At 47.4% G+C, this 13389-nt stretch overlaps 1 protein-coding gene across 42 annotated transcripts in view; it reads left to right on the top strand.

The window, feature by feature from the left end:
- TRIP12 (thyroid hormone receptor interactor 12) overlaps positions 1 to 13125 on the top strand; it is a 155931-nt gene extending 142806 nt beyond the window's left edge. For 25 of the 42 annotated variants that reach the window (XM_021075059.1, XM_021075093.1, XM_021075075.1 and 22 more), the window contains 8 exons: positions 1519 to 1633; positions 1913 to 2067; positions 3305 to 3469; positions 4196 to 4360; positions 6249 to 6362; positions 7841 to 7935; positions 8437 to 8540; positions 9281 to 13125. In XM_021075059.1, coding sequence (XP_020930718.1) covers positions 1519 to 1633; positions 1913 to 2067; positions 3305 to 3469; positions 4196 to 4360; positions 6249 to 6362; positions 7841 to 7935; positions 8437 to 8540; positions 9281 to 9477 — 1110 coding nt within the window. In that variant the 3' untranslated portion in view covers positions 9478 to 13125. The remainder of the gene's footprint in view (positions 1 to 1518; positions 1634 to 1912; positions 2068 to 3304; positions 3470 to 4195; positions 4361 to 6248; positions 6363 to 7840; positions 7936 to 8436; positions 8541 to 9280) is intronic. The other 17 variants (XM_021075066.1, XM_021075078.1, XM_021075067.1 and 14 more) reach the window with 2 other exon arrangements.

The raw sequence follows: 13389 nt of genomic DNA, 5'->3' as shown, positions 1-13389 counted from the left end.
GATAGGGTGGTGTAAGCAACAGTCCTTATTATCTGGGGCAAAGACTCTCTCTTAGCCAAAGAAAAGAGAAGCAAAAGCCCTGGGGCAGAATTCCCGGCCTGTTGAAGGGTGACAGGGCTAGAAGCGGGAGTCAGGATCCCGTGGGTCTCCTGGACATGCGGGCCGAGCCGAGAACTTGGGCCCTCGCTCCTGTCGGGGAGCCCAGGAGGGGGTGGAGGAGTGGTGTGAGGACGGGGAGGCCGTGAGGCGGGGAGAACGCGCCTGCAGAGAGGCCCCCCGCCCTGGGCCGACAGAGATGCTGCCGTGAGCACTTCAGAAGGTACTTGGAGGGGGCGGGCTCACGGTGTTTAACAGCGGGTTGTCAGGTGGGGCAGAAGGAAGAGAAGGGCCGCGGATGGCTCCGCAGGCTGTGCCAGCGCCAGTGCCAGTGCCAGCTGTGGGATTCCAGCAGACGCCGAGCTGGGTCAGGAAAGCGTCACCAGGTCCAAACAGGTCACTGTCGGGAAAGTGACAGTTAACCATTTGCTAGATGACGCCTAATCTTTTAAGCTCGAGGGGGTGCCTTTTTTTTTTTTTTTTTTTTTAAGGGTAACTGATAATGGCGAAGTAATGCCTGTTACTTGCACGTAACCACCAAGTGGCATGAAACACAGCCTTCCTGACGGGGCAGAGGTTCGATGAAGCTGATACGCTATGGTATTAACAGGTCGTGAGCTGCGGGTCTAATTTACGGTGTGATTGGCAGAACTTGAAGGCATGACCAGGTTGTGAGCACTGCCCAGGGTCACGTGCCTCGCGGAGGAGGGGTTTGCTGCAGGGCTGTGCTGTCCGTCGTCTTTGGAGCTTGTTTAAAACCACCAGTGCCCAGGCTGTAAACCAGACCTAGCAAATGAGAATTTTCCAGACGTGCCCACCCGCTCACATGCCCTGTGGTAAAAGCCTCTGGCGATTCCAGGGCACCATGGGTCTGAAGAAGCCCTGGCACTCTCTCTGGGGCTGAGTCAGCCCTGTGCTTGCCGGTGTGTGTTCAGACCTTCCTTTTTTTGTGTTGTAGTCAACCAGCCTCTGTTGAGTGGCCGCTGTGTGCCCAGGTGCTGTAAAATGTAAGTCCTAGAGAAGGAGCAGAGTCACTGTTTGGGCAGAGGAAGTGGCTGCTCCTGAGGAGAGGACACTCGAGTGGGTTTTAGGGCAGCAGTTCGCCCAACAGAGAACGAGAAAGGGATCCATTTCCACGCGGTGCTGTCTGTGGCCTGAAGGCAAGGGCTCTTAGCAGTATGCAAGCTTCAGCCAGATGACTGAAGGGCGGCGCTAGGGAGTAGGAAGTGGAGGAGGGTTCCCGGGGACCAGGACTGAGGGAGGACAGTCGGGACAGTTTGGGACGTCCCCTCTGATACAGCCCCATAAACAGTTGCCTTAGGGTCTGCATTGCCAAAAGGCTGGCAGGTTTAAAAGCAAACAAACAAACAAACAAAAGCCCAAATTCTGAAATTTCAGTTGTTCTCTTTCGTTCCCCTGCAGGTTGGCACAGGGCTTGGGCCTACACTGGAGTTTTATGCACTTGTATCTCAGGAACTACAGAGAGCTGACCTGGGTCTCTGGAGAGGTGAAGAAGTAACTCTTAGCAATCCAAAAGGTAAGGTAACCTGTGAATTCAGACCAGAGCGAGGGGCCGGAGAAGCCATTAACTATGTTTAACTTGGAGTAGAGGGCCGGGCGCTCTGGCTTAATTCTTTTCCCCTTTGTTTTCTCCTGTATCACATGAGCGAGGCCCCTCCGGTTCCAGAGGGCTTCATTCTGTGGTCTGCTTTCTGGTTTTGTGATTATTGAATTTCTGAAATGTTCTTAGTTACTGGGTGTTGTCTTCTTTTGGAAGAAACAGCACCTAAAGTTTGGCGATTTACTCATTTTCCAGGAAGCCAAGAAGGGACCAAGTATATTCAAAACCTCCAAGGCCTGTTTGCACTTCCCTTTGGTCGAACAGCTAAGCCAGCTCATATCGCAAAGGTTAAGATGAAGTTTCGCTTCTTAGGAAAATTAATGGCCAAGGCTATCATGGATTTCAGATTGGTAAGTTTAGAATTACTTGCGTTTTCCACAGTTGTTTTGTCCCTGTGTTCTCTGACATCACCAAAATCCCCCGCACTTGACACTGTTTTAAAACAGTGCTTCCTAAGCCTTAATGTGAAGGTTTTGAATTGCTTGGAAAATTGTTTAACAGGTCAGTTTTGATTCAGCAGTTCATGGATCAGGCCCCCGTTTCCACATTTTCTTAGCAGCAGCAGCCAGGTGATGCCCAAGTGCCAGTCTGTGGACCATTCCTTCAGGAGCAAGGCTTCAGAGAATCAGGCAACATTCGAGGTGGTGTTAGGTATAGGTTTTTGGTTCATCAGGAAAGCATGAGCAGGTAGCTAAACTGTAGTAGATTTCCATTAGAAGCAGGAGTGAAAGTAACCCGAGAAGTTAGTAGTAGTCACAGAGATTTGAATATTTCTGGACTTTTTTTTCTTTTATTTTCTGAGATACTTTGTCAGTGTGTGTAAGACATTTTCATCTTACATGTCAAATTCACAAGCTTACAATTTTGCTATAGCTGAAAAATGGGCTGTTAATCAGTTACTTTAGAGGTTCCATTTTTCAACTTTAATTAATTGGTTCTTTTAAATTCTTGCTTCTGAATATGTAATAATATAGACTAAAGTAGAATTAAGTTCACTTGGTCCAAATAGAGTGAGATTTCCTCTAAATATCTCTTGGTGTTGATGTCCTTTTTTTTTTTTTTTTTTCGGTCTTTTTGTCCTTTTAGGGCTACGCCAGTAGTTCCCAGGTTAGGGGTCTCATCAGAGCTGTTGCTGCTTGCCACAGCCACAGCAACACCAGATCCGAGCCTCATCTGAGGCCTACACCACAGCTCACAGCAGTGCCAGATCCTTAACCCACTGAGTGAGGCCAGGGATCGAACCCGCAACCTCATGATTCCTAGTCAGATTCCTTTCCACTGCGCCACGACGGGAACTCTGAGGTCCTTTCGGTGAATGAATATCCGTCATTGAAAACTTCCTTTTTAGGGTCAGTTCTTAAATAGGAATCTTCAGTGTTCTACATTTTCCAGTGTCAAGGCCCCAAGTTAAGTTTAAATGGGGACAGTTTCTTCTTACGAGTGACTCAGTCCCCAAATGTTTTTTTTTTTTTCTTTTCCTTGGGATACCTTGACCCTTTAAGACGACCTCTTGAGGTGTCACTTGAAGAATTGAGGCAGTTCTGGAAGCTTAATGTGACTGTTGAAATGCTTGGCCTCCCCTCGCAGGTGGACCTTCCCCTGGGCTTACCTTTTTATAAGTGGATGCTCCGGCAAGAAACTTCGCTGACGTCACACGATTTGTTTGACGTTGACCCGGTTGTAGCCAGATCCGTGTATCACCTAGAAGACATTGTCAGACAGAAGAAAAGACTTGAACAAGATAAATCCCAGGTGGGCTTAGAAGATGAGGAGACAGTTAAGCAGATCAGTTTCTTACTGTAGAAAGATGAGGTCTTTGTTAAGTGATTTGTATTTGGCCCAGTTATTATTTTATACTGGAAAAATTTAATTTTTTATTATAGTAACTGAAACGTGATTTTACAGTGAGTGAGATGACCTATAGTAACCGCAGGTGATGAAAAAACAGCTGGATTAGAATAAAATATACCCCTAATTGAAACCATAGGGCTCTTGTTTATTACTCTTTAGATGGACATCATGTATCTGGGCAGATACTGTCTCATACGAGTTCTTTTAATAAGCAATTAAATCAATAAGGCCTTTTTGGGACAGATTGATTTTTCCAGAAAGATGGCTTAATTTAGGAACCATCCGTTTGTTTCTAGAGAGGTCTCAGATATTTTAAAGGTCACGCATGGTAGGTGCCACGGTTTCTTGGTAACGTCTTTGCTAGATCTCAGGGGTAACCTTGAGCTTTATATCATTAATGCATATTTTTATATATCAACAAAACTAAATCATTTGATTCAGTGTGACAGTAGGAGTGGTTCTGTATCTGACATTGGAAGAAGACAAAGTTGAATTTTAAAAGGGGGCGTAGAGTCAGACATTTTATACCAGGGCAGTTGTAAAATGGGAGTTTATTGCAACACAAACATAAAACTTGGGAGAATTACATTGTTTGACAAACACCTCCTCCCACCTCTTTTTTTAAAGACCAAAGAGAGTCTACAGTATGCATTGGAAACCCTGACCATGAACGGTTGCTCAGTGGAGGATCTAGGGCTGGACTTCACACTGCCAGGATTCCCCAACATCGAACTGAAGAAGGGCGGCAAGGACATACCCGTTACCATCCACAACTTAGAGGAGTATCTCAGAGTACGTAGCGCCGCGTGTCCAGGGGAGGAAGGCGGCTTGGCCTGGGGCGGGGCGGGAAGTGCCTGGGCCGGCTTCAGACAGCAGCACGCCCCCTGGCGACCTTGGAGGCCCGGCCTCACTGCACGGAGTCCCTCTTCCAGGCCTTAGGTTCTGTCTGCTCTTATTTCCCCGTGTCTGATAGAACCTCGAACCTTGAATGCTGTCTAATAACATCACGTGCTCTTCATTTAAGAAGAAATCAGCGGAAAGGAGCCATCACTTGGGTTCTCACTAAACTGCATCCCCACCTTTCTATCAAGCCACCTCATGACCTAATTGCCTTTAATGCTCCTGTGTACACATGCGTGCACGCCTGCCATGATTCTTGACCATGTTTGTTAAATCAAGGAAAAACAAGTTTGTATTGAATATATTCAATTATAAATATTGAATATAAATTATATATGTATAAATATAGGCTGCACCTGTGGCATGTGGACGTTCCAAGGCCGGGGATCGAACCTGTGCCCCAGCAGTGAAACTCTGGATCCTTAATCCACTGTGCCACAACGGAACTCTGCTAATTTATTTTGAATTACAAGCTAGATAAGTCTATTGATTATCATACTTATGGAACTTTCTTTTAGCTTATTCCTGACGTTGAAAGGAAAGACCACTGAGTTCAAGACAAAACGCCACCTAGACCTAGGCCTGAGTTTTTCAGTAACTTTGGGGTTTCGTGGGATTTTTTGGGTTTTGTTTGTTTTTATGTCTTTTGTCTTTTTAGGGCTGTACCCGCAGCATAGGAAAGTTCCCAGGCTAGGGGTCGAATCAGAGCTGGAGCTGCCGGCCTGCAACACAGCCACAGCAACATCAGATTCGAGGCTGCGTCTGCAGCCTACGCCACAGCTTGTGGCAGTGCCAGATCCTTAACCCACTGAGCGAGGCCAGGGATCAAACCCGCAGCCTCATGGATACTAGCCGGATTCATTTCCACTGCACCACAACGGGAACTCCTTACTGTGGGGTTTTAGATAGAGCCCCTGAAGAATGTCAGCTCCAGTGGGTTCATCAGTTTGAGGGAGATGATTGCACAGGACCTCTGCATTCGGTCTCGCTCACAGTTCTCTGATTCGCAAGTCACCCCCTAATCGCCGGTAGGACTATGTTCTCATACTTCCTGCTCTGAGAAAGCTGGCCTTTCATCTTCCTAGTAAATGCTGCATTAACCCCAGGTTAAGGTTGTCTGAAAATAATTTGTAATAGTATCTGTTTTTCTAGCAGCCAAACACTGTTGTTTTCATTTTTATCTGAATGGGTTCTCTCTTTCTGAATCCAGGGGGTTCGCCGGAGTCACTGGTGACTGGGAACTGTTGGCCCAGTCACAGATGCTTTCTGTTACCCTTCAGTTTCCTGTGACTGCATTCCCGAGTTGGCCTTTTTCTAGGCAGAGGCACATACCGCAGAGAGAGAGGGTTCTAAGAGCTTTTAACAGGATTTAGAACTAAACGTTGTACATTAAAACTAAAAATACTTAACAGTTGGTAATTGGGACTCTTGAAACGTCTTTAATTCTCAATAACATTTTATCCTCTTGGGAAATCTCATCTGCTTCTCATCTGGTAAGGCCGCGTATACCTCTATACCATAGGTATTTTATGTAAGCAAATTTTTTAAACCCACTCCGTAGAAATGCACATGGCGTTTTTTACATTTTCTTATTGGCCAGACCCTGAATTAGAAGTTGAGCTGTCTAATCTTTCACTCATGCAGTTTCCTGGGAGATGTTTTAAAGACTTGATTGGTTTTTGAGTGATCAGGAAGGTGCTTCACCGTACTTTGCCAAATATGAAGTAAGAAAGAGACGTGAAATTTTGTCACCGCTTTTAAAAGACTTTTCCTTTTGCAGCTGGTTATATTCTGGGCACTGAATGAAGGCGTTTCCAGGCAGTTCGATTCATTCAGAGATGGCTTCGAGTCAGTCTTCCCGCTCAGTCACCTGCAGTACTTCTATCCCGAAGAGGTGAGCGGCGCGCGTGTAAAGGAGGTGGTTCCTCTCCCGTGCTGCCCCTGTGACCGTCTCAGCGCCCTAGAGTCACACCCGGTGTCCAGCTGACAGCAATGTGGTGGATGAGTATTAAATGTCGTAGAAATAGTTAGGATCCATGTGATGTAGTCGTAATGTAAACAGAGTGGGATCCGTGTGCCACTGAGCCAGCGTAGCCTCCTTGTCCTCGGCGACAAGCAGGAGTTGGGTTTCCATACGGCGGAGGCCGGGCAAGGAAAGCTCATGGCCCGTCGTAAGGACAGTGATGCTGGGGAGGTCACCTGCAACATGGATTGAAGTTTTAAGTCAATGTTGCGGATTTTCTAATTGACAATCGAAAGAACTCATGAGACGGGAATAAATGAGGTTATATATGCGTAGGTTTTTTCCCCAGTCATCTTTACTCAAGATGCAACAAGAATCTCAAAGCCCCCTCATGGAGAGGTCTGGAAGGTGTTAGCTCTCCCCAGGCGGGAAGGCTCTGTGTCATTTTTGAGTACCAGCTTTAGACTCTGCCTTTATTCCTGGCTGAATCTGGGAAGTTGTAAATGACTTGGCTTTTTCGTCTCTTTGATTTGCTGCTTATGGTGTACCTGGCACCTGTGGGCACTGAGGGCCACCTGGAATTGAAAAGTCTTGCTTTTGGAATTGGATCCTGGTCCCCACTGCTTGTGTGACCTTAACCAAGGTTTTGTATCTGATCTGACTGGCTCGTTCGTAAATTTGGGATAACCTCTGTCTTCTCCAACAAGACACATAAAGAACCTGGCACTGAGTGACACAGAGTGGAGGGCAGGCTTCACGTACCAAGTGGATCTCCTCAGAGTGTGCGAGTCGTGCCACAGACGGGCAGTCAGCCAGGGAGAGGATGGCCGAATTGGGGCCTGACGTTAGTTTTTCCAAGGACACGCAGGCATTTCTTGCTTTCTGATACAATGGCCAGCTTGGCCCCACACAACCCAGACAACCACCCAGAAAGTGTGACCACCTTCCCACCTGCTGGGTCTTAATTCTCCGGGTCTCTCTCCAACTCGGTATTCTCTCTCAGCTTCTGGTGTTGTGTGCCCTTGTGTTTCTAAAGCCAGGATTTATAAAAAAAAATCTTCCTGGTTAGAGGTAGATGATCACGTTAAAGCCTCCAAAGAAATGAGGAGAATTAGGAAAACTTAAACCAGGGTTGGTCCCAGGTATGTTTTGTGTCAGATTAAAGGCGCCTCTAGAACCTAGTCCCTGCAGAGGGGCAGGGCACCTCTTACTGTGCAGCTGAAGAGGAGACTGAACCGCTGACGATATTAGAAGAGCACGTTGTAGAAAGAGTACGAAGCGGAAGTTTCCAGGCTGCTGGAGACCTTTATGTCGGCCTGCGCATGCCACACAACACGACACGTGGCCTGCATTTTCTCTGGGTTGTGTAACCATGTCCGTAGTCATTTGTCGCCCTTGTTTCCACACAGCTGGACCAGCTCCTGTGTGGCAGTAAAGCGGACACCTGGGATGCCAAGACTCTGATGGAGTGCTGCAGGCCGGACCACGGCTACACGCACGACAGGTGAGCCCTGGGCTCTGCTGCTGCTTCCGCCCGCTGCTCAGGAATTTGCTGATACGGGTGTGCACTCTCTCTCTCTCCCTCGCACACACACACACACACACACACACACTCTTACACACACAGAGACCATTGAGAACTTCGTCTACCTATTAAAGGAGGCTTTCTGATATTTTGGCTTTATTTCTCTCAAGACTGCAAAGGACTTTTGTTCTTGTTTGTCTTTTTGCCCCAAATATTTCTGTGAAAATCGGCAGTGGGGGGAAAGGTCGGGAATCCAGGGTGACCCCATTACCCATTTTTATGTAAAGGGAAAACATCTCTACAATTCTAGATAAGTCCTACAACAGTACTCATTCCGTTTGAATTTCAACTATAACAACAAACAAATTTGGGGATTCATACGTGGTCATAGTTACATTCGATAGTCTCTAGCTAATTGTGAGAGTCAAAGCTATCTTTTAATATGATGAAATAATTTTGGTATATTTATTTCTGTTGTAGTCGGGCTGTGAAGTTCTTGTTTGAGATTCTCAGTAGTTTTGATAATGAGCAGCAGAGGTTATTTCTCCAGTTTGTGACAGGTAGCCCGAGATTGCCTGTTGGAGGTGGGTACTCTATTAATTTATTATAGTCGTGTGTGCGTGTGTGTGTGTGTGTGTGTGTGTGTGTGTGTGTGTCTGTGTGTGTGTGTCGGGGGTGGGGGACTTCAGTGCCAGTAGCAGAATAGTCTTTGTATGACCTGTGTGCCTCTTAGTTATTCAGTATCAGGAGGTTCCTAGGTTTTCCATTTGTTTGCCCTGTAGTAAGAGATTCACTGGCTGAGCCGTTCATAGGGATTATCTTAAACACACTGAAATGGGGTGACTCGTGTACCCGCGATGCCTTTTCTCTACGTAAAATTGGACTCCTCAGGCCTTTGTATATTATAAGCTCTCAGATGAGTCAGATGCGAAGGCACTCTGAAGCCTGGTTTTGGCTGAAATGAGTCCCAGTGTGAGTTGAGTTGGCACTCTGTTTTAAAAGCATGAGCACAGCATAAAGACAGTTGCCTCCGTGTGGCCCGGTGGCTTTTGATGGTAACCGAAACAGATACCCGGTGCAAGCTGTCAGTGTATCTTGAGCGTGTGGATTTCATGGTCAAGCGAGAGCCTCCCTCCTGTGTGAGGTCGTGCTGAGCGGCAGAGCGGGGCGATGTCGCAGAAGGTCATAGATGCGAGAGGGGCCCCCTCGCCGAGCTCCCAGGCCGATGCTCGTGGCGGATGAGACTGCTTTTCCCTGGGCCGGCCGGCGGGGCCCCCGTGAGCTCACCGCGCTCCCTGGTCCTTCTTCCCTCCCTCTCAATCAGGCTTCCGGAGTTTGAATCCACCTCTGACAATTGTCCGGAAGACATTCGAATCCACGGAGAATCCAGACGACTTCCTGCCCTCTGTAATGACCTGTGTGAACTATCTCAAGTTGCCGGACTATTCGAGCATCGAGATCATGCGGGAGAAGCTGTTGATGGCGGCAAGGGAAGGGCAGCAGTCGTTCCATCTGTCCTGACCACAACGAGGAACGCGGTGTCTGCCTGTTACAGCAAAAGAGAAAAATCATGATTTCTTTTCTAAATGTATCACCTGAGTCAAGGAAACATGTTACGCCTTCTTGTTGTAGGAAAAACAGCTCGCAGATTATACAAGAGACACTTGGTTCATATTCATTCATGGCCCCATGGACTTAAAGTGATCAGGCCCTAAAACGTTGTTGTGATGAGGTTTCTTTAGCAAGTTCTTGTTTAAATTATCATTTATTTGATGAGTGAAGTTTTTAACTTGCTTTGCTGTGTGAAAATTTAAAAAAAAAAAAAAGGATGTTTTTCCAGGCTGATACAATAAATGTCGCTGTGCAGTTTAATCCTGGGCTGTGTGTATCCATCTAGCTAAGTCTGCAGTTTTGTTTCCTCCAAAGACAAGTCATGTACGTAAGTACAGAAATTCAGGCTGACGTGTATTTGACACACACAGTCTGGTGGCTTAGCTCCGTGTGCCTGTCACCCCCCGGAGTTCCCCGCCCCCTCCGTCCGTGTCTGTCTGTGCAGCCGACAGGGTCCTCTGCAGACGGCGCCCACGCCGGGACATCTGCCCGAGCCGCGGGCTTTCGCTGTTCCGCGCTCTCTCTCAAATTCAGACGAAAGTGAGAACTCATGGAGCCTCGACACACGTTGTCGATCTACATTGAGCCTTTGTACCTAAGCAGCCTTCTCCTAGAGCTTCGTCTGAAGGCGGTTGGGTATTGCCGGCCCCGCACCAGCGAGGCCCGCAGCCGCCGCCCCTGGAGCAGAGGCGGGGAGCTCGCGTTCGTTGCTGTTGCGTCTGCCGCTCGGGCCGGCCAGGATGTGTGCCTCGACGGCCAGAGCGCCTTGAATCGCTGTAGGGTTTTCAACCACCTGAGCCGTCTTCCTTCCCTGTTGGCGTAAAAAAGGACGTCCCCCTCGTTTTTTGTCCCCCGTGTCCTTGCGTCACCCCGCTCGCTCCCAGGACTCACTCGGGACAGACAGACAGCTCAGCCTTCGTCTCCGCACAGACACAAGCACCTGCGAGCAGTGCTCTGTCCAGTTGTTCTATGTGCTGATTTCTCAAATCTGCAATAATTCATCAGATTCATGTTTTTAACCTGAAAATAAGTAGCGTTTGCCTCACGTTTTTGTTGACAGTTGCGGGCTGTATGCCTACCTTCAGTTGTCAGCGCGAGCGGGTCGTCACGTCTCTGTGATGTGCGTGCGTCACGGCCAAGTCCGCTCTTCAGAGACTTTAGAATAGCAACTGAAGAACGTAAACATGCAGAAAGAAAACGGGAGGCGATCCCTTCCTTCCTCCGGTTCAAAACTAAGCTTCTTGCATAAATTCGAATTTCCATAACTCATCTTCCTGAAAACGAGAGATGAGGTCATTTTTTTTTTAATTGGACTTTGAGAAATCAATTTCCTTTCGCCTGTTCCAAAGTCTGGCTGAATTGATGTGCATACCGTTTGTTCCCTTCCCACTACGTAAAAGAAACTCAGTGGCTTGTCTTATTTAGGTTATTACTTTGTCGTTTTCCACTGAAATGCCTTCTAGGGAGCTTCCCTCTCACCCCCATGACCCTGGGCAGTGGGACGGAGCTGGTAGAGGAGCGTGTCTCCCCCGTCTGGGCAGAGGCTCTGGCAAGCCAGCCTCCACCTCGAAATCGGAGAAGGGGTTGTGTTTCTGCAGTTCTGACGTTGCGGTTTAGTTCAGCGAAACTGGTGTTGAAGGATAAACTGTTCTGATACCTTTTTTTTTACCAAGTAAGCACAAAAGATTTTTGCGCGAACACAACATTTTGTCCTCATTTTCTAAAGGGTTCTATTGTTACAATTCAGGCATGTGTAAATGTTTCCTATCCAAATACCTGTATTTAACATTTTATCCATATCACGGCCCTGGCAGATTTGGCCTCATTGATTTCAGCATCTAACAAGTAACATTTGATGATTTTGAATCAAACTCTGGCGCTTGATTGTCTCAGAGTCAGTAGTTATCTTGTTTGAACACTTGGTCTTTAGCTTACTCTTAATTCTTGGGATCCTTGGTTAATTAGGGACAGGGAGACTTCCCATTTTAAAGCAGTCTCTCTCGGCAGAAGCCTTACTATCGCATTGTAGGAAGAAATATACTCCATCTGCTCTCACTCCAGTTATGCCTTAAATTCATTTGCTTAGTTATCCTGTCAACAAGCACTGCTTTCCAAGTATGTTGCACACACAGACAGTAGGGCAGTAACTGAGCTTCTGTTGTCCTGTAGATTTTGCTGAGGTGGAGTCAGTCAGATGGGAGTCCCAGCTAACGCGGACCGTGTGGCATTGTCCTTTAGACATGTACTGATGGGATCTGCCTTGTATACGAAAACATTTTAAACTGGGAAGGAAGAGTTAGTTACATGCACACCCCTCCTCCCCATCCCCCCCCCCAAACTGTCGGTTCTAGGTAGTCTCGTATGGAACAGACATGGAGAGAATTCTAGATGCCTTCGCCAAACCCAGTAGGGACCATATCGCATGGCTGCTCATCGGAGGTAGACTTTTCTCTTCCTGGGCTTCAGCTCTGGTTCCCTGTGTTTGTGCTGGTGGGACTTTGGTTCACCTTCACATTCTGTACAAAAGACAGGATCCTACAGGCTCTCTTTCCTGCATGCAGCCCTCCTGGTGCATTTGGCACATGAGATGCGAAGGAGAGGGACGGCTGGCTGCTCGCCCCGTCACTTCGTGTTCTGGAGCGACTTCTTTAGGGCCTCCCGTGGGTAAGGCTGAGGGACAAAGCCACTTCTGCGTCCAGGAGATTAGATTCAACTCTCGGTTTTCCACAGGAAGGATTATCACCCGCGAATTGTAAGTCTGTCTTCCCCTTTAGTTCAACGGGCGTTGAGGTTGTGCTCCCGCTTCCCGTCAGTGAGCCAACTCAGGAAATGGGAATGGGGCTGAGATTCCACCGCAAATGTGATGAAAAGGGAGACTTGCTGGGCAAAGGCAGAGTCGTGCATTGGGAACCCACATCCTCGGGGGGATTCTGGGTGCTCTTGTTGAGTCGTAGCAGTGATGAAGCCTTTCATTCATTGATCTTCGGCTTTGTTTTTTTGGACCCACTTTATTTTCCCTACTGTAACGAGCGCATTGTTTGGAAACGTCATGCTCTGTATTTCTAACTCTGAGAAATGCTTTTGTATGGGTCTTAGGTTTGACGCTGCAGGAGCTGGCATAGCCAGTAAAGGATACCCCAGTGACAGATCGCCGCAAATGCGTCCTTTGTTACCTCAAAGGGAAAAAAACCCCACAAAATCCAGACAACATAGAGCATTTGTATTTATAGGAAACGGAGGATTGGCTGTTTTCCAAGAACTTCAAGTTCATTCTACGCAAGAAAAAGTTCTTAACTCTAAAAGACTTGTTCTGCATAAAGGAGACATTCATTAATGACGGAAGAGGTGGTTTTATTTTTACAACAAGCCTACTCTTATTACCAAACCTATAACCAATTGCTGATCTCCTGTGTAAAGCATCTTTTTCTCTTATCTGAAACAGTGATTTATATGAACTGTTGGAATAATGGAACCTCAAACTACAGATGTGTATGTAAAATTGCATAAATGCACTGACTTCTTTCTCCCTGAATATATTTTTAATAAACAGCATTATCCTACATGGTCAGTTTTATTAAATTATGCACGACTAGAGGGTTCTTCGGAGAAGTGGCGTGCTCGCACGGGTGGCTTCTGGAAAGCTCCCTGTCGTGGTAAGTAACACAGGCCCCTTCGCCTCTTTTGGAGGCAGTGGAGGACGTTACAGGAGATGAGAGATGTGCTCAGAGAGATGACCCGGATGCTCGCTTGTTGGAGAGAGGTCGGCCCTGTGGCCTGGGCTGCGCTGCAGGGACGTGGTGCCTCTGGGGGCGGGAGAAACTT

Source organism: Sus scrofa, chromosome 15, assembly GCF_000003025.6.
Source record: "Sus scrofa isolate TJ Tabasco breed Duroc chromosome 15, Sscrofa11.1, whole genome shotgun sequence".
Lineage (NCBI taxonomy): Eukaryota > Metazoa > Chordata > Mammalia > Artiodactyla > Suidae > Sus > Sus scrofa.
The sequence above is the reverse complement of the archived record's forward strand: the minus strand, read 5'-3'. Positions and strand labels throughout refer to the sequence as shown.